The sequence below is a fragment of the Olea europaea genome, unplaced genomic scaffold (assembly GCF_002742605.1).
Source record: "Olea europaea var. sylvestris unplaced genomic scaffold, O_europaea_v1 scaffold139, whole genome shotgun sequence".
Classification (NCBI taxonomy): Eukaryota; Viridiplantae; Streptophyta; class Magnoliopsida; order Lamiales; family Oleaceae; genus Olea; species Olea europaea.
The window spans coordinates 127,437-148,641 of NW_019231420.1; the positions used below are offsets into that span (position 1 = coordinate 127,437).

A 21,205-nucleotide genomic window follows, 5' to 3' on the forward strand; every position below is an offset into this window, starting at 1 on the left:
CCCTCTGGATTACTTTTAATATATATATATATATGCTTATATTCTTCAAATAATATCTTTTTAATTATTTTCTCTTTTAATTCTAAAGGTAGATTTTTAATTACTCTAAAAATTTCTAATACTTCGTTTATATCTTTACTATATGTTCCAACTATATTATCTTCCTCTATATAGCCTTCTATGTCATAACTATATTTTACCTGGTATCTTAGTTTATTTTTATAAGTCTCAATAATTTCTAAAATCATAATCTTTTAGGTAATTTTATTTTTTATATATTTTCTCGTGATCTCTATGGCTCTGATACCAACTGTGCGGGTGCTACTATGAGCGAACAAAAATCTAATAATCTAAAAATCTAATAATCATGAATCTAAAATTTTTATATTCCAAAAACTCTTTTATTTTTACTATTAGGTGTAAATAAAATCTTAAGATAAAGACTAATTTTTTGTATGTTTGTGGTAATTTATTTTTTATTAGCCTTCTTATAAATTTTTAAGTAATTTTTCAAAGTCTAATAATGTTTGAGAATTTATAATATCAATATCTGTTATCATATATATATCTGTTCTAAAAGGTATATCATATTTTGAAATATTTTTCTTCCTTTTTTCCAATTTATCTATGATATCTTGTATATCTTTTATAATTATTGTTCTTACAATTCCTTTAGCAAAATTTTCTAATAAGTTTTCTTTGAAACATTTTAATATTTCTTGTGATGCATATAATTGTTCTTGATATCCTATCTTCTCAATTTCTTTTTCAAACTTAATTTCTTTTTTATTTTTAACAACCTTTTTTATATTATATGGTCCTCTCTTATATTTGGGTTTTTCTATTTTATAATTAGTCATTAATAATTCTCACAAATTTTTAGAAAAATTATTTGTTAATTATTTAAGGACTTAAATAGAAGATTTATATTAGATAAAGGGTTGTTTTTTAATATTTGTTTAAGGGTGTTTTAGGTAGTGCAAAATGTTTAGAAAAATCAAAAGCTATTTTGGAAAATCCTTCCTTTATTTAGGTCAATTTGAGGTATTTCCCATTTAAATTTGACAGAAAAAGAAAAAGAAAAAAATACAATGTACGAAAGTAAGCTACACTTGTGGACGCTCCACTTTTATGTGGTTTTTTTTTAATTGAATATGTAATTTTCTCTAAAATATAATTAACAGTGCGTTAAATAGTCCATCAACTTTCTCTTCTCTACTATTGTTCCTAATACTTCCCTCACCTCTTCATAAGCCCACTTCTTAACCTCAACAAACTCTTAAAAAGAATAATGTCATCTGATATCAGTGGTGTTAGAGCACCCGTCTAAATTGTCATACGTGATGATGTTATATTTAAATGAATCTATTATTAATGACATCTAATTGTCATCTAGACGGTACTTAGTACCAATGGAGGTAAACAGCATTACTCTTTGAAAAATCTCCCACTTTAGTCACACATTTGGATTTTCATTGAAGTTTATAAGATAATCATTATGACACCTCTTGATGTTATATCCTTTTCGAAGTCTTGATTGCTTAAATTTCAATGAAATGTCCACTATTGGTACAAAAGCCTCCACTTCATTGGAAGAGGGCAAACCATTAGCCAATTCATTATCCTGCAAAACAAGCTCAAGTGCACGTCCATAAGAAGTATCCTCAACCTTAAAATTATTGAAAAATGCTTGAGGTACATTGTGGTGTCCAAAATGGACACCCAACGTCGAGGCGCCTGTGGGCCCAGGTGTGGCAGGCTCCTCGACCAATGTTGAGGCACCGAGTGTCCATTTTGGTGTGTCCAAAATGGACACCACAATATACTCATAGCACTGTCGAAAATTGCACGCTGTAAAGGATGAACTTAGATAAGGTATTATTTCGCTGTGGGTCCATTATTTTTTACTTTACTGTTCGAAATTTCAAGCATTGAGTGATCGAGGTTTTCTTGCCATTTTTTATGGAATTTATTGTTGTTTTCCACGAAATTTTGTGTCAAATCAAAATAATTCCTCCATTTATTAGAAAGCTCGATGACGAGACACCCACATATGATTTGAACATTGTCCATTCATGATCACTGTTTTCTCCTCGTTAATTTTGTTGCCTATGGAATTAAATATTGGAACTTTATTGGAATGGAAAATGGGAAAAGACATTTAGCACTGCGAGGAAATTTTTTGAGGGTTCGTAGATATTCGTTTAAAATTACATGACATCGGTTGGGAATTTAAATTTTTGTGGTTTTGGTTGGGTTTTGAGCACTATATGATGTGCAGTTCATTATTGCCCCGAGTTGATCAATGTGCATTTCTTTATTTCCATACCACATTTCACTGTTCATTCCCTCATCTCTATATTCTTTTCCATGCAAGTGCAAATTCAAGCTACTTCACTGTTGAATTGCATCACAGAGGCTACTTCTATGCTAAGCCAAGAAAATTGACATACGAAAATGGATTTGTGATTTTCTTTGATTTTTTTCATGCCTATTTGACAAAGTTCTTAAATGCGGCTGGTAATACTTTGATGTTGAAGTTTTACTACAAAAATGAAAAATGAGTTTGGGGAAGGGGTTGACTAGAATGAAAAATGAGGAGGGTATTAAAGAAATATTTTGGGATAGAGATGGGCATCTAGTAGTGCAGATATATGTTGTAGCCACATTGCAATTGCATGCATTGCCATTGTCTTTGGGATGCAGCCAAAGCCACTACTGTACCACAATGGCTTGAAGACATGCAAAAGACGTTTGACTTGGAACTGATTGCGTATGGTTTGCTTGAATCAAAACTAGCATCTCATTGGAGCAAATCCCACTTAAGAGAGTAGACTCAACGTGACATGCTTTTGAACAATTTGTGTAAATCATTCAATAGCACAATTGTCACGACAAGAGAGAAGCCCATTCTAACCATACTTGAGGAGGTTAGGTTGTATTTCATGAAGAGAATTGAAGCTCGTAGAGAATTAGTTGATAGATGGACATCAGCAATAGGCCTTAGAATCCAAAATATTCTCGATAAGAACGGTAAACTGTCAAGATTTGAGTGGGCTGAATATGCAGGAAAGAGAAGTTACGAGTTCGGCATAATGCAGGCATTGTATTACATGCTATTGACCTCAGGGCAAGAACTTGTATATATTGTGCTTGGCAGTTATCAGAAATCCCTTGTTGCCATATGATTGCCTCGATGGTATCTTGAGGCCTTAGTATAAGTTGGAATCTTCAAGTTAGAGGAAGAAGTCCAGAAAGTCTTCTCAAAATGAAATCCCTTCGAAGACAACTTTAGCCAGATAGTTATATGATTGCCTCTCTAGAGGCCGAAGTATAATTATTTATGTACATGGCTTAGTCTAAGTCTTCATCCACTCAAACCACCTATGTACACCAAAAGTTTTGGGAGGCCCAAAAAAATAGAAGAAAAGAGCAAAACAAGGTGGAATCTTCAAGTCAAGGGAAGAAGTCCAAAAAGTCTTCTCAAAATGAAATCCCTTCGAAGACAACTTTAGCAGGCATATATGGTGCAGGGAAAAGAGCAACTCAAACTCAGACATGTCGAAAATGTGGTGAACCAGGACAAAATAGGAGGAGCTGCAAAGGGGCACCACCACCAGTAAGCAATTATAGACAGTCTGTTTACTTTTTTGGTTTTTGTTCAATGCATTTGTAATGCCAACTTGAAAATGTTGTTGAATTAAATTTATTTTCTTTATGTGTTTGAATGTCAACGGTATAATTTGCCTATTTTAGATGCAAATTTAGTTCACTCTTAATTCTGTTGCTGTTTCACTCTTAATTCTATTACTGTTTTAAATTTGTCGTTTAATGTATGTTGAATTGCCATGATTGATTAGTGTCTTGAGTTGCTATGGTTGATTAAGATCATTCTGTTTCTGTGAATGAAAAGATGCCTACGGGATATGATGGGGACAGTTCTCACAGAAATTTGAAACGCAAGGACATGAGCAAAAATTGTCAAAACTTAGGGACGTTTTGAGCAAGAAACATTTGAAATGTTGGGATGTTTTAGTTTCAATGTTAGGATGTTATATGCAAAACGTTTTGTAACGTAGGGATGTTTTTCACATTTTCAAATTTGGGGAAAAATAAATTTACAACTTTTGCTTTTGATGCAGAATTCTAGGACTATGATTTGTGATTTTGGAAATCGGTTTGCTGTGGATAGTAATGGTGGATGAGAGTAGGTGTGGAAGCCAAAATTCAATTTTTAATAATGCACGTCAATCATGGTGACGATAAATAGTGGACTTTCGTAAATATAGCTGCTATGGTGATGATGAACAATGGTCGTTTGATTTGATTAATCTTTTTCTTTTCCTTTTTTGAGAATAACCTGTTTTATGGCTAGAAGAAGAGATTTTGAAGTGATCTGACTTTTTTGCCCTTCCAATTTCAAATTAAAAAGCAAGTCCAGCTGTGCATTTAATGGTGGAATTCATAGCAAATGGGCGAAAGAACAATTTCCACAATGAAACGTTCAAATAAGGGGGAAAATGCACACACACCAAAAAAAAAAATAATAATAATAAATTGAAATGTATGGACCTTTTGTACACTAAAGATCAAACATATGGACTTTTAGAGCTAATAAGCCAAAATAAAAATCATGAGTGGCTCCTTGAAAACAACCTATGATTACTGGGAATTTACCTGACAAACAATACCAATAGATATTATTAAGAAAAAGAAATAACATTTTTCATAATAAACACCATAAGTTGGACAAGAAATAACATTTTTCATAATAAACACCACAGTTATATCACTTAAACAATCATTGAATCGTTAATAGGGACTAACAGAATAAATAATATAAAGTCTAGTGACGAAATATAGAATTTAGAGACCATTTAAAAATAAATCTATAAGTTGGGGAACCAATTTTTGAATAACATGTTAGCCTCGGAAGAATTTATAAAAATAAAAATTAGTCGTGAATAAGTAAATAGTATTTATATGTTCATTAAAATGTGTAATTAAAAATAAAATTTGATCACTTATAGATCAAAATCTTAATAAATATGTAGCCAAACAACTTATGGGAGGATATGGAATGGAATGAACAAAGGTCTCTTGTCCCATTATTTGCCCAAGGTACCAATCTTGTCTTTCCCTGTGCATTAAACACGTGGAAATAATATTTTTGTTAGGATTTTATAAAGGATTTTGCTAGATTTACATTACATTGTCCATAAAGCCATCCATAATACTGAGGCGGCGAGAAATTGGACATCCCACATTTTGAACTCAATTTCTCGCAGCCAAAAAAAGATCGGGATGCCTGAAAAACAGAACCCTCAATTTCGAACCCAAACCCTACCCATTATTTCTCTTTCTCTCCCCATTCGACCATTCCCACTCCCTCTCTTCTCTGCACAGAACCTTCGAACCCGACCTTCAAACCCACCCAAAAACCTTCCTTCATCCTTCCATTTGAAGCTCCTCCGGTTGACGGCAATCGAAGGAGAAGCGCATAGGTACGGCGAGCGACCAATGGACGGACCATCAGACCAGTACTTCGAATTTTTCAATGTGCTTGTCGAGGAATTGGAAGGCGTCGGTCCAACTGGTAATGTATAGCGTCGCCCAACTTCTTACTGTGTTATATGAAGTTTAAATTGTATGTATTTTACGTAAGTTCCTCCGCCCAATGCGTGTGAAGGTCGTAACATCTAAGATAATTGTAAAGAAAATGTTGATTCTTGATTCAGTTGGTTAAACTCATTAGTTGGATCAGTTAGTGAGTTAGAAAAATCAGTTAGGAGCCTTTGGTTCTAACAGATTTTCTGGTAGTTGTTTTAGCTGAATCATACATACATATTCTTGTAAATCTCTACACTCCTTTGCCTATAAATAGGATAGAGGGCTGATACGTGAAAGGATGTGAGCAAGAGAATGTGGGGAACACATTCTATAGTAAGAGAAAGTGAGATTGAGAGAGAAAATTCTCTGCAACAAGTCTCTGTAACTCTCTGTGATTTTCTTACTGGTGAGGCCTGATGAGTGCTGGTGAGTGGTGTTGTTTTGTGTAAAACAATTACTATGTAATATTCCTCTTGAATGGCAGATTGACTAGGGGTTAAATCCCTGCAAGTTGGTTGATGAAACTTGTTCCAGAAAACAAGCAATTTTTGTGTCCATTAATCTGATTCTTTCCTAGTTTATGTTATGCCAGATCTGGGGTTTTTTTGCTATCAATGCAAATCTGTGAATGATCATTATTCCTGGGACATGGGAGATGGTAAAAATGCTAATAAGAATTTTAACATATCTATAGCATATCTTGCATGTGAAGTTGGTGGATAAATTGAAGTAATTGTTCTTGCAATTATATTAAGCAATGGCAGGAAGTGTCCTAAATTGAAGTAATTATTCTTGCAGTTATATTAAGGAAGGCAGTGCAGTGGCGTTTGCATTGGAACTCCATCAACCTACTTTGGGCCACAACAACATTAGGCAAAAGCACCGATTGACAACTTGTTGAAGCGCGCTGCTGAATTAAAGATAGAAGACAACGTGGAGATATCACTTGCATTAACTATCGGAAGGGAAAAGGGAAAGCATACGGAGAACGATGGGAAGGGAAAGCATATGGAGTAGCATTTGAACTTATGTCTATGTACTCCTTATGTTTGTGTTTGTCAATGAGTCGCATTCGATCTTATGGTTATGTAGTACAGAGTAACATTCAAACTTCTGTTTATGTAGTATTTATGTTTGGGAAGAACTCATTATTTGTCAAGTTTTTACTTTGGTTTACTATCCAGGAAGCTTTAAAAATGAATTCTAATGAGTTTATGTTGACGTAACTTATGTTTATGTGACTTGTTTCTGAAGTGGAAGAAGGTCTAGACATGGCATTTTTCCTTTAATCCCAGCATCATTTTCCACTTGATTCTTCTTTCCTTCAGCATTTTAGGACTCAAAGAATCAGTATCAAAATCCTACTTAACCAGAACCATGCATTTCTCGACACACTTTTACAGAATCAGCACCAACACCCTTGTAACAATCTTCGAAAAATTCAACTTAAAAATGAACAGCACCTAAACCCAAAATCAGGAGTCACCAGCTTTGAGAAATTGTAATGAGCAGCACCTAAACCCGAAATCAGCTCACTGGAATCTTTGAAAGAAAAAAATGACTCATAACATGGTTGTAGTAACATTAACAACACATCTTAAAATCGTATAAACAAAAAATAAAATTCGGTAGCCTTCATATTAACAAAATAAGCCAAGTCAATTTGGCAACCTTCATATTAACAAAAGCAAAAAAGATTACATCCCGTAAACAAAAAATTAGATTCGACGGCCTTATATTAACAAAATAAGTCAAATCTATTTGGCAACCCTTCATATTAACAAAAGCAAAAAAGATTACATCCCATAAACAAAAAATCAGATTCGGCAGCCTTATATTAACTAAATAAGCCAAATCGATTTGGCAACCCTTCATATGAACAAAAGCAAAAAAAATTACATCCCATAAACAAAAAATAAGATTCCGCACCCTTCATATCCCTAGCTTTGCATGCTCTCCTGCATCCCAAAAATCAGTTTTGCGTGCTCCCTTGTGTCCCAAAATGATGTGACACGTGCGAAGATGACACGTTATGAACTTGTGCATCCTCAAACATACTAGTGTTTGCGACATCGGAGTTGACAAGAGCCTGCACATGATTCAAGAAAAAATGTTAGTTCAACTTAATTCAATGCAGTACATAATTTGCAAGCGGATAGTTATAAGGACCCAAAATTTATACCTTTTTGCGACCCTTTGATTTCTTCGAATGTGTCTCCAATGGACTTTTTTCGCACATCTTTTATGGTGCACCCTTTCGTTTGGTGAACTTTGGATCTAGAATTTGTATGTTTGCATCATTCGTATCTTCAAATCCATGCATTTCAATGCTATTACATTTTGATAAAGCCAATTCGTTTGTTTGGAATTCAATCCACCGCAAGAGATTCTTCGATCGTTCCTCATTTCTCGCTACCAAGTCAGCCATCTTCGTAAATGCAGCACAAAACTGCTCATACCTCACTTGTTTAGCAGTACAAACCAAACCATCATACGTGGTTGGGACCCGCATGTATTGTTTACTAACATCTCTCCTCCACCGCCTCATAACATACTTTTCAGGCAACAATGACACATCATTTCGTACTAGCACTGAGATGGCATGCTTGCAAATGATTCCTCGAAACTCAAACAAACGACAGTTGCACTCAACCTCACAACTATCTCTACGAAAACAAACTGTAAACATTTTTTTCTTCATCCCTCCATTGCTCTTGATATCCTCTCGCACCTGATACTTTGTTAATCCATAAAAGTCTTCAGCAGATAAAATGTCACAGTACACCTTGCATGTGAACTCCTGTTGGAATTCCCTAAATTTTGTGATAGAATACACTTCTTGAAACTATTTCTCCATATCATACATAGTAACCCATGGAACCATTTGTGAGAATGATCTAAAATCAGCTAGAAATTCCTTCTGTACTTTAGTTCTCAATTGCATTTTGCATTGTCCGATCTTGGTCCGTAATGATGCCATCGGGAACCTTGTCATTCATGCATTCAAGCCATGTCCTAAATAACCAAACAAACGTGTTTGTATCTTCATTTGAAACCAACCCATAACCTAATAAAGTTGATTGCCCATGGTGATTTATGCCTACAAAAGGAGCGAACGGCATATCGTACTTGTTAGTAAGTTATATGGTGTCAAAAGTCACGACATCACCAAATTCCTTATACGCTTCTCTACTTCTATTATCTGCCCAAAACACGTTTCTCAACCTACACTCTTCATCCAAGTCCATACTAAAAAAAAAAAAAAAAAAACCAGGACTACGTGCTTGCATTTTCGAGAAATATGCTTGTATTGCAGTGGCGTCCCCTTCACCAAGTCTTAAACGCCGCACTTTATTAATGAAATTTCTGCAATCCTTCTCAACAAATGTCATGATATCGAAACCCCCCGCCTCCACTACAGCTGAATTATAGCTTTTATGCATAGGGATTCCTGCTATGTCATTCACCTCAAGTCGTCTTTTAATATGTTCACTAAGTTGTCGATTGCATCTATACAATCTAGACTTAGACGGGCTTGTTTTATGGTTGTGCTCTAAATGTACAACATTTATTCTAAATATTCCACGGGTATCATAACATGCAGTTAACCTCGCTTTACACCCTATCTCAATGGTTGGTGTAGGATTCAAAGATGTTTGGTTGCTACGGCTTCATTGACTTTCTCGACTACAAGTAAAACTCACATACTGTACCATCCCATCATCTCCCCTCTTCGTGTTTCGTTTTCTAACAGGAAACCCTACTTGGTAAGCATATTTTTTGTAGAATTCAAATACCTCTATCTCATCCGCAAATTTCATACCAACCTCACGCACAATAATCTCATTTTCAACACCTAACATTTTCCCTTCCAAACCATTGTCGCCTATAAAATCAGATATAACCTCCACTCCTACAAGAAAACCACAAACTCAAATGAATTAACAACATGCAGTTTTTTTTTATTTACATCACTCAGCAGAAAAACAACAGGGTAATACATATCAAATTACAGGCAACACCAAACAATGTTACGACATTCAAAACTACCTTAGATGCACATAGGTAATCAATCCACATTTTCTACAAGTAAACACGAAAATCAGAAGTAGATAGCATTCCGCACACACACACACACACAAAAATGAGAATTATAATGAGATCAAAAAATCATAGAATATGCTTCACAAATAATTAACTTTACTTTTTGCCTTGAGCTCTCAAGCCCCCTCCCTCCCAATTAACCTTCCAACAAACAGAGTTTGTTGCAACTATTATGAATTCATTACCAGAACTATTCATTAGAACATAACTTGCTATTAATACAAAAGAATGATCCCAATAGTATCAACATAGCACCTCAAATTCCAAATTTATCTGACGCATAAAATCAAAGGAAACAACAGAAACGAAAACTTCAAAGATTACTATGAGCAGCATACCATCGCAGGGAATCTTGTCAGCCGTGTAGTTGGACATATTACGTGAATCTCCTTCAATATGGGCCTCCTTCTCTGCATTGGGCGGAGGAACTTACGTGAAATACATACAATTTAAATTCCATATAATACAGTAAGAAGTTGGGCGACGCTATACATTACCAGTTGGATCGGCGAAGCCTTCCAATTCCTCAACGAGCACATCGGAAAATTCGAAGTGCTGGTCTGATGGTCCGTCCATTGGTCGCTCGCCGTACCAATGCGCTTCTCCTTCGGTCGCCGTCAACCGGAGGAGCTTCAGATGGAAGGATGAAGGAAGGTTTTTGGGTGGGTTTGAAGGTCGGGTTCGAAGGTTCTGTGCAGAGGAGAGAGGAAGTGGGAATGGCCGAATGGGAAGGGAAAGAGAAATAATGGGTAGGGTTTGGGTTCAAAATTGGGGGTTTTGTTTTTCAGGCTTCCCAATCTTCTTTTGGCTGCGAGAAATTGAGTTCAAAATGTGGGATGCCCAATTTCTCGCCACCTCAACATTATGGATGGCTTTATGGACAATGAAATTTACATCTAGCAAAATCCTTTTATATAGGTTGAACCCCAACCTTGAGAGCTCCCATCGTCCCGCCCCTAAAACTTTGTGAGGGAGGTAAATTGTGGAATATGTCCCAACAGATCAGGGAACAAGAGCTACCTGTATATTGCGCCTACAAGGAGTCAAATTTCATGTCTTAGGAATCGAACCCTCACACTACGGCTGTCAGCAATGCGTGAAATAATTTTTTTAGGATTTTATATTTCCATTATGATATTGACTTTGTTTGGCTAAGCAGTAAGCATGAGAATATTATAAGTTATTTGTAAATAATTTTTAGTTTTCATACAAGGTTGATTTTACTAATGGTCATTGATTTCGGACTTATCACTAAACTTTATAAATATTTAATCCAGGCCATTGATATAGTTTGACTTCCATTTTTCAATTGCAAATCCTACGTATTTGTGTGTCATGTCATCAAATTATTAGAATTTTCTGTTGAATCCTATGAATTAGCACAAAGATGTGGAGAATGTTTAGCTGAAAAATGGATGTCAAACTAAGTAGGTGGTTTGAATGAATGAATGGGAAACAAATTAAAGTGACCATTCTCATATTACTTACTTCTTTTCAACCTTTTTAAATAAAAAAATTTACTCATTTAGATAGTAACTAAATAAGTTATTTATACTTTTTCACCTAATTAATAGAAAAAGTTATTTTATTATAACAATTATTTACTTAAAAAATTTGCACACATCATTTATATTGATTTTAGTAAATCTTATAATTCATTGTCCAATTGTGATGCATTTTAATGCAAGACACTGCCACTTAAACAGAGTTTATTTACTTTATTTACGACATAGTTGAAAGTTGATCTTCATTAGTTTTGTCGGGGCTATTTACGTGAAGATATGTCTATTTTGCAGGTGGATAAAAGTGACGACCCCCGTGTTCTCAAAGGCTGCCCGGCGCTCTATGTGTGGTACATGATTCATGTCGAGTATTATGTGTCAGATATTCTGTAGATACTTATTCCATTGCGGTTTTGCATAAAAACTTCTAGCAGGTTGAACTATTTAGATACGTGATGATTTTTAATCACATTGAGGACAATTTTGATAGTTTGAAATTTTTTGCAGAATTATTTGGCATGCTCGTGAATAGGGCGACCGAACAAAAATTATAGAAGTCATGGATGCATAATAAATTGTTCATCTTGGTGTCCCAACACTAGGAGAACAAGAAAATGAGGTGATTTCTATCATATATTCCTATGCGGCATGGGCTTAATTCAAGTGTTGGGTCAATCAGCACCAAAAAAAAAAAAAAAAAAAAAAAAAAAAAAAAAACAAAGATACAAAAGTAACATGGACCACACTCTAATTCATAATTCTTTTTTTTTTCTTAAACAGATTAAATTTGTTCATACAGAAATTTTCTGTAAAGAGAACAAGAAATATTAAATTCGTAAATTTGTTTATCACCTTTCTATGTATTATTTATTTATTATTTTTTTTTTTTTGGGTTCAATATTGAAGGAAGTGTTATAGTTGAATATACATCCATTTCCATGTACTTATAAGCGTAGAGGTTAATTTTACTTAAAAGAGATTCGTTGAGTGCATACTCGATTCTTTTAATTTCGTAAATATCATCTTTCAAGAGTAAGTGCAAAGAGATGACAAATTATGCACGACCATAAAATCAACTTTTAAGTAATAAAGTCGACAATAAATTTCCTCTAAAAATTCTTATAGACTATAGTCATACAAATCACTTGCAAAATTATCTAAACATATTTTTAAGGCGACCTCTTAATCTCAGAAATAGGTTTTAACTTTGCAAAAGCCTTTCTAGACGAGCCAGTGGTTAGATTAAAAAGAAAAAAAAGGAATTTGGTGACAATCTACTCTATCTCAATGTGTACAGGGGTCTAAATTTCTTGACGAGTGAGTTTTACAAATATTAATATACTTTAGGAAGTAAGCCTCCCCACTTGCGAGCAAAGGCTATCCCGCAGAGGTGATTTCTCTAATACCACTGTTACAAATACATTACATGGCTATTGGCCACATTAGCCCCTATTCGATTTAGATAAAAATCATTTTTTTAGTAAATTTTGTTAAAGGTTAACGAAATATCTTACTTACTATAAGAGGCAATATGTCAATTACTGTTCATTCAAGACGTATTTTGAGTTTTCCTATTTTACCCTTCATTATCCCATTTCACTTCTGAAACGTAGTCCAATGGTCTTCTCTGTTTCTGTTTTTTCCCAGATTTTAAGCCCATTTTGGACTGTTGCAGATCTCCCAACCGAAATTATTGACTTCCCTATCTCACAAATGGGAAAACTAATGGTATTATTAACTTTCCTCTCACAAAGGGACCCACTAATGGTCAGAAAATTCATTTCTTTTGGTAAAGAATCTATCTCTCCGCACAGCACGGAGAGATGTTGGGCATCTCTCCGGGCTGCGCGGAGAGTTCATTTGGCACATTTTTTCAGTACCATCACCTTTCGAACCATCATTTCCATTTTCTCACGCAACTTCAAATTCTTTCTTTCTTTCTTTTTATTTTTATTTTTTTTACCTTATAACAGTGAATATGCTTTTTAATGTTCATTTCTGTCCACTCATGTTCACATTGAACGAGTTATTTTGTGGAATATGTTTTTTTTGGAAGGTCATCCGGTTTCAATTGGAAGAAAACCGCACAACACGGAGACCACAATAAATGTTACTACAACTCTGTATGAATACCATTTCAACTTCTTATTTAGCTAATTTTCATCATTTATGAATGATTTATTATGTAATTTTAATGTTATGTCTAAGTCATTTTATTGAGAGAGGTAAAAGTGATCTTCACCTATTGCATTGCATTTCCTTAGCATTATGATCTATCGGGTAATATTTTTACTACTTTTTTTTCCCAATAAATTTTCTTTCTTGTTCAATGGTTACATATTAATATTTTGGTACATAGCACAATTATGAATTGTCAAACATTTGTAAACTTAGAAAGATTAGTATCATCCACATTAATTTCTTCCTTGGAAAAAAATTTGGTTAGCAAACACTTTTTAGTTGAATCTTAGTAGAATATTATCCTTATTAAATTTCACTAATGATTGTCAATTTCTATAAGATTTAGGTGAAAATTTAATGAATCCATTAATATTTTACACGTCAATATTACCTTAAAAATATTACAATCTGTGCATTGCACGAGGCGAGAATGTGGTGAGCATTATTCATTCAGGACATATTTATGTTTCTCTAGCTTACACTTGAATATCTCACTTCACTTCTGAAATCATTACTAATGGTCTTCCTATGCGTGTGTAGTGCTATTGTTTTGTATAATTTGAAATTTTACTTCAAAAATAATAATAATAATAAATAGTTGACGTCATACCACATAATTATTTTTTAAGAAAATGATGTAAATTATATTGAGAAAATTGTCCGAAAAAATAATAAACATTAATAAAATAATTATTTTTTTAAAAAAAGATGAGTTATACGTATTTTTTAACACACACGTTTGATGTACGTTTAACTATTTTCGATATACATTTGGATCATTCGACGTGTCTATGATATAATTCTCGAAATGAGCTTTGACAGAATATAGAAGATTTGTGTATTCGACTACTGTACAATTATCGATGAATTTTTAAAGTTATTTTGTTATCGAAATTCTAAATTTTTTAAATGATGTCACTTTTGATATTAAAAAAATTAAAAATTTATTAGGAAATTTTATAAATGACATCAAAAATTTTATTAGATTATTTAAAAAAATTAATTTATTGAGAGAAAAAAGTAACAATAAGAAAAGAAATTCCTAAAAATGATCGAATTTCTTTTATATATAAATTTTTTTCAGATGTTAAAATAATCAGGATGAAAAATTAGTTGCCCTCAATTTTGTGTTGCTATAATTAAAATGTATTTTCTGGGGATAGGATAAATGTTCCCTTGATACATAGATTAAAAACCCAAATTATTGAAACTCATAATTTATATATCAAACATTATTTTAGTCTAAGTGGTTATTTTACATATAAAGGACGTATTTGATGATAATTATATTCAATATAATTAAATCATATAATTAATTGAATATTTTTTTATTGTTCAATATTCAATCGATTTAATGAAAATTTTTTTATTTATGTGTAATATTATTTTATAGAAGATTCTGCGATTGAAAATAAAAGAGAGAAAAATGAAAAAAAAAAATTAATGGAGCCAAACACGAGTTGAGCCACAGTATAATTTTTTATCACTTAAATAGGGTTGAGATTTTTATTTAATCACCCAATTTTGATGTATTTGAATTTAATCCTCCAAAATTTATATACATCTAAAATATTTAATATCGTCGACTAAATTAATCCACATCTTTTCGACTGAGTATTAAAAATATTCAACATTGTGATGCTGGTGTTTTGTCTAATTTGAATTTTTACGTCCAAAAAAAATAGTTGACGTCATATCACATAATATTTTTTTTTTAAGAAAATGATATAAATTATATTGAAAAAATTGTCATGAAAAAATAACAAATATTAATAAAATAATTGATTTTTTAAAGAAAAAAAGACGAGTTATACACATTTTTTAACACACACGTTTGATGTACTTTTAACTATTTTCGATATTCATTTAGATAATTCGATATGTGTATAATATAGTTCTCGAAATGAGATTCAAGAGAATATATAAGATTTATGCATTCGACTACCGTACAATCATCAACATATATATATTACAATAAAAGAGTGAATATGGCGAGCACTATTCATTCAAGACGTATTTTGTGTTTTCCTATTTTACCCTTGAATATCTCATAATGTCTCACTTCACTTCTGAAATCACTACTAATGGTCTTCCTACGAGTGAGTGATGCTATTGTTTTGCTTGATTTGAATTTTTACGTCCAAAAAAAAAATAGTTCACATCATACCACATAATATTTTTTTTAATAAAATGATATAAATTATATTGCGAAAATTGTTGCGAAAAAATAATAAATATTAATAAAATAATTAATATTTTTTTATAAGAGTTATACGCATTTTTTAATACATACGTTTAACTATTTTTGATAATCATTTAGATCATTCGATATGTCTATAATATGGTTCTCAAAATGAGTTTCGAGAAAATATATAAGATTTATGCATCCGACTACCGTACAATTGTTAATAAACTTTTAAAGTTAACTTATTAACGAAATTCCTAATTTTTTAAATGATGCCTCTTTTGACATTAAAAAAATTTAAAAACTTATTACAAAATAGATTCGTATAAAAAAAAATATCAAAGGAAAAAAATTTTATTGCGATACCTCCATACATCACAGAGCACATGGAGTAGTTTTGTTCCGTGTCACCAAGCATGAGAAACAATATATATATATTTTTTAAATGATGCTACGTGTCAATTTTTTTATATTGGGTGATCAATATTTTCTGTATCAATTTTTTTTTGTCTGGATGATTTATCTAGTTTTTTTATAAAAATCTACCATAAATTTTCTATGTTCTCTTGAAACTCATTTCGAAAACTATATTATAGACACATCGAATGATTTAAATGAATATTAAAAATAGTTAAACGTACATCAAACATGTACGTTAAAAAATACATCTAACTCATATTTTTTTCTTAAAAAAATCAATTATTTTATTAATGTTTATTATTTTATCGCGATAATTTTCTCAATATAATTTACATCATTTTCTTTAAAAAAAAAAATTATATGTATGACGTCAATTATTTTTCTTTTTAGATGTAAAAATTCCTAATAAAATTATTATCACTTTATAATTTATATGGGTTATAAATTGTTATAATATTTTTCCTACTTTTCTTCGTGCCTTTACGCAACAAGTAATCAAATTTGTAGATTTATTGAGAGAAATAAATAAATATTTTGACACGGTAATATTACCTAAAAAATTAAACTTAAAAAGTTATAGATTTTATGAAATATAAAATTTAAATGACATTCTTGACTTTGACAATTATAATCACATTTTTTTTAGCGACACTAAACAGTCACTATATCATTTCAGATAGTTACAAATTGAAGCAAAACTAATATCCTTGAAAAAGACCAAAAAAATAAAATAAAATGGAAATAAGGTAGCAAATTTTTGCTAGTCTCAACTACCTAACACCCACCCACCACTTTAATAGTAGTTGCAGCTTGAATTGAACAACCAATAATACCATAACAACCCCAATAATTGAAACTCATTTTTTGCTCATCATTTTAATTCAACACCAAATTAAGCCCTTGTTTGATCCTCATTCTTTGATAAAAATACATTTTTCAACAGTGTTTTGACATCATTTTCAGCACACATTTTTCAATAAATTAATATTACACACAAATCTAAAACTTTTCCTTATTATTTAACCACACATTTCACATCAATACACTATTCAAAAATTCATTCTATCCCCCAAAATGGGGCTCAAACAAGGGCTAAATTTTGAAACCCTTCAAATTATTGAACTATTTATTTTTTGACATGATACAAGAATTCTATAGAAATACGTGCTATTGCAACACGAGATCAGGATCAAGTCATTCACGAGTCCTTTCTTTACTTTTTTATGTCGAAATAACATATAGCCATTCGCTTGTCCTTTCTTTACTTTTTTTTGTCGAAATAACATAGTCATTCGCGTGTCCTTTCTTTACTTTTTTTATGTCGAAATACCATATGGTAGATACTAAGTTTATACTAAATATACATACAGATGTATGTAAGGGTCCATCCCCTAATCCTAGCTATTGAATGGACCATGTTAAATTGGAATATGCTACTTATACATAATGCGTTGTGCATACCCATGTCCGCCCCTTTACATGGAAAGAGACCTACATCGGATAAAATATTATTCGAAGTGGATCCCCTCACCATGTAAAGAAGATGGACGCCCTAATATACGTGTAGCATTACCTTGTCAAACATATCCTCTCCCTTGCTTGGCTATTTTCCAATACATGCATTGGAAATAAAGTAAAATTACTTTTTCAAGACTTAAGAAGTATCAACAAAACTTAATTCTATCGCCCAAGTTGAGATTTGTTGAACCGAACTTGCTATCCCAATACATTTTTCACACATCAGCACATCGTATGCATCTTCTCATCTACCAAGATGTAATGTGTCGATATATCAAAAATGCATTGAAAGATACGCCAAATGGACAAGAAGTTCAGAACATCAAATCTAGTTGCTTCCCTCACATGATAAAATAAATAAATGCTAATTGATGGGTTATTATAGAAATAATTAATGGAAACAAAATAATATCTTAACCTCAGTCATCAGTAGTGTCACATTCCACACAAGAACATGCACTCACTGAAACAGACATCATACCCACAACAACTTCTTGGTAACCAACATTAAATTATTACACTTGAAATCACAAAAACTATATCATAATTAATATTAAAAAAATATTACTAGTTCAAGCAAATTTTGAACTGGGTAGAAAGAGTGATAAAGGAAGAGGAGAAGAGGGGACAAAACAACTCCTCAAACAATAACTCTATCAACAGAGATTCTTTTCTCACCTATCACATTTGATAGTCCCACTCCCACACATAAGAAATTTATTATCAAGAAAATTAATACCATGTTTGGTATGCTTTACTAAATCGAACTTGAAAAGTCAAGTAGAGTACGGTCTAGTCGAATCTAACTTACCAAACACGGATTTAGAGATGGCATCCAAAGCAATTACAAGTCTTGGGAGTGAAAGAGCAATAACCAAAGGGCCTGTTTGGTATGTTACAATTGATGGCATAGCAACAAGGAGAAGGCAAACAGTAGCTTTTGGAGACGCCACCGCAGCAAGTGCAAAGTGAGCAAATCTGAAAACTCCCAAGCTTCCTCCGGGTCTCGTTCAACATCAACACCATCTCCGCCTTGCCCGGCTCGATTAGCGGCACCATCTCCACCGCCGTGACATTCTCTACAAACCCATTTGCCTGCAAAATCAAGAACCGTTTGAGAAAAAAAGAAGCACGGGATCAAGAACAAGATTTGTGGGTTCTATTATGAAATACTCACATTGATTTCATGGAGACTGGTGAGGAATAACAAAAGGGAGAAAACCCATAAAATCCCACTAACAACAGTAGAAGACATTTTTTCTATTTTGTGCTCAAATTCTTGGAAATGGTGGAGTTGTTGTGACTGAGAAGGAATGGGGTTTGGATCTTTCCTTTTATTTCAAAGAAATTTCAAATCTAACAAATAAAGTTGTTTGGAATGGAACGGATGGACTCATTAGTGTGGGGTTTAATGACAATCAGAAGATTTTAATTTTGGAACAAACATTTAAGAAAAAAAAAGAAAATTTCAATTTTTGGTGGGACAAATATGGAAATGACGAACTGGAAAAGAGGCAGACGAAGGCCCCCCGTTTTTGACTTTTAAGTCCATTTCCACTCCTTAATACTTAGTGTTAGTGTTTGTTTGGTAGAAATTTTAATAATTGATTTTTGATCGTTAGAAGTAAAGTGGGCCTCCATACAAGAGAAAAATTCAAAAATAATAACTGAAATACTGAAATAACAGTCAAAAAATTTATTTTAATTGATTTTTAAGGTCTACCAAACAAGCTCTTAAATCCCGTTCAAACTTTATTTGTTCAAAATTCATTGTTAATCACATATTTTTTAATTAAGTAATTTTACACATAAGTTCAAAATTTTTTACTTATTTTTAACCATATAGTCTTTAAAAATCACTATTTCAAAATACATTTTTCTCGAAAAATAGTTCTCAAATATATACATGAAAATTACAATAGGAAAATATAGAAATGGTTTTCAACCCATTGACACCATTACATCATCAACCCCAATCTTTTTTTGGATCGTGTGGTCGCTGATCTCTGCCAATATTTGACATGTTAGAAGAATAAGTGACTTTCTTCCCGACTTAGTTAGCTTATAAGCTCTGAGACCTACAATTGTGGGTACTTTGATCAACACAATTTGTAAATAGAAAATCACTTATTGGCTAAATCGAGCTATCCCCTACATCTCTCCTATCTATCTTTATATGGTGAATTTGACTAGCTTTGGCCTGAAGGAAAGAAGCCGCCATTATTGTCGTCATCATATTGTAGGAAGAGCAACCAGAGAGTCCAAATTGAGTTAAAAAGAAATGAATTTTGCAATCATGCATAGATGAGTTGTACTTGTTTCATTGATAGGAAGAGAGAGAATAAAAACACAACTATCCTATAGCTTGTAAAGTAAAAATTATAGTTTTTTTTACTTGTTTTGTAATGCTCCAAGCCTCCATCTCACCATCAACAAATGAAAAGGGAGTGAACCAAATCAAACAACTAGATTGAAGTGCACTCAAGTGATTTCTAAGCCGACTATGGTCTACGGTCTTCATAAGTTTAACTATTTAAAGCTCAATTTTTTATACACGATTAAGTCTCAAATACTGTAAATCAAAATGTCCGTTGAAGTAACCTTCTCATGTTTGATACTACAAGTAACATTCATAAATAGTAGCAAACCACTTTGAGTACTAGACTATTAGGATAAGCCAGTGAATCCTTTCCTGAGATTGACATTTTGAGCATGCAGTCAAAGTATATCTCCACTTAAACTTCAACTAACCAACATATTTTAACATGCTTATAAATACTACAAATGTTGTCCTACCCCTTTTTTCTCATTCATCCTAGTTATCATTTATTGGGAGTGGATAGATTATTTTATGGAATGGAATGACCATCTTAGTAAACATTTATGTGTCAGGTCTCTCAACTTTGATTTCGTTAAATTCGGTCCTTGCATTTTGACTTTTCTTTCAATTAATCCCTCAAGAACTACATTCAAGGTCCTTCAACTTTCAGTACCTCTACATTTTGACCCCAAGTTCATGGTCTTGTGCACTTTCAATCATTTTTTCTTATTTTGCATTATTCTCATTCAATTTAGAAATTTTTACCTACAAAAACTTTACACGTTTGTGAGTAGAAATCTGTTCATTTCATATTTTAGGCTTCCAACAGTGTATCAAAACACACTTGTTACTTCGCATACGAAATACATTGAACAGACCATGCTCTATTTTAAATGACTAGAGAATCAAGAAACCGAAGCTCATAAAACTCAAACATAAAGTAACTTTATATTTAACAAAAGATAAACAAACGATATTTGTTTAATTCATTTTGGATCCATCTCTACCTAGAGGTGCCAAATTGTTCACATGTGGAATTTCGAAATCAAGACAATAAGATGTCATATAAAAATATTAAGCATCAGCAATATTATCAATTAATAGAAGGAACCAAGTAACATACCTCTTCCAATGACAGATCCAGCACCTAAGAGCACCGACAACTGCATGTATTGGATCCGCTAGGAATAATTTTTTGGTGACAATGGATAAATTTTTTCGATAGTATATCTAGTAATTTCTTTTGTTTTCAAACATCTGTTGTCACTCGTTAGAACTTCCATTTCTAAATTGGAAGTCTTAAGAATGAATCTCTATGAAATAAATTTTATGTGTGATTATTTTAGTTCAACATTTTTTTACCAT

The 21,205-nt window shown here is 32.5% G+C and overlaps 3 protein-coding genes across 4 annotated transcripts; 1 reads left to right on the top strand and 2 right to left on the bottom strand.

The window, feature by feature from the left end:
• Positions 1–5,233: 5,233 nt before the first annotated feature.
• LOC111375577 lies at positions 5,234–6,811 on the top strand. The gene is made up of 2 exons (XM_022998414.1): positions 5,234–5,596; positions 6,409–6,811. The coding sequence occupies exons 1-2, from the start codon at positions 5,305–5,307 to the stop codon at positions 6,498–6,500; spliced, it is 384 nt and encodes a 127-aa protein (XP_022854182.1). The 5' UTR covers positions 5,234–5,304; the 3' UTR covers positions 6,501–6,811.
• A 421-nt stretch (positions 6,812–7,232) lies between these two features.
• On the bottom strand, positions 7,233–10,549 carry LOC111375578. 2 transcript variants are annotated; one of them, XR_002699333.1, is made up of 4 exons: positions 10,207–10,538; positions 10,053–10,124; positions 7,793–9,523; positions 7,233–7,699 (listed from the first exon to the last, which is right to left on the bottom strand). XR_002699333.1 is itself a non-coding variant. In XM_022998416.1 (4 exons), the coding sequence occupies exons 1-3, from the start codon at positions 10,288–10,290 to the stop codon at positions 9,282–9,284; spliced, it is 393 nt and encodes a 130-aa protein (XP_022854184.1). In that variant the 5' UTR covers positions 10,291–10,549; the 3' UTR covers positions 7,233–7,699; positions 7,793–9,281. The 2 variants fall into 2 exon arrangements, 1 of the variants encoding a protein (XP_022854184.1); XM_022998416.1 differs by having other exon boundaries at positions 10,212–10,549.
• Positions 10,550–18,047: 7,498 nt separating this feature from the next.
• On the bottom strand, positions 18,048–18,994 carry LOC111375579. Its single transcript, XM_022998417.1, has 2 exons — positions 18,698–18,994; positions 18,048–18,615 (listed from the first exon to the last, which is right to left on the bottom strand). The coding sequence occupies exons 1-2, from the start codon at positions 18,773–18,775 to the stop codon at positions 18,343–18,345; spliced, it is 351 nt and encodes a 116-aa protein (XP_022854185.1). The 5' UTR covers positions 18,776–18,994; the 3' UTR covers positions 18,048–18,342.
• Positions 18,995–21,205: the final 2,211 nt, after the last annotated feature.

Coding starts and splice junctions, on each gene's coding strand:
- LOC111375577 (XM_022998414.1), top strand. CDS start 5,305: ATGCCTGAAAAACAGAACCCTCAATTTCGAACCCAAACCCTACCCATT. Junction 5,597..6,408: donor GGAAGGCGTCGGTCCAACTG/GTAATGTATAGC, acceptor TTATTCTTGCAG/TTATATTAAGGAAGGCAGTG.
- LOC111375578 (XM_022998416.1), bottom strand. CDS start 10,290: ATGGACGGACCATCAGACCAGCACTTCGAATTTTCCGATGTGCTCGTT. Junction 10,125..10,211: donor AGGCTTCGCCGATCCAACTG/GTAATGTATAGC, acceptor CGCCCAATGCAG/AGAAGGAGGCCCATATTGAA. Junction 9,524..10,052: donor TGACAAGATTCCCTGCGATG/GTATGCTGCTCA, acceptor GTTTTCTTGTAG/GAGTGGAGGTTATATCTGAT.
- LOC111375579 (XM_022998417.1), bottom strand. CDS start 18,775: ATGTCTTCTACTGTTGTTAGTGGGATTTTATGGGTTTTCTCCCTTTTG. Junction 18,616..18,697: donor CCAGTCTCCATGAAATCAAT/GTGAGTATTTCA, acceptor TTGATTTTGCAG/GCAAATGGGTTTGTAGAGAA.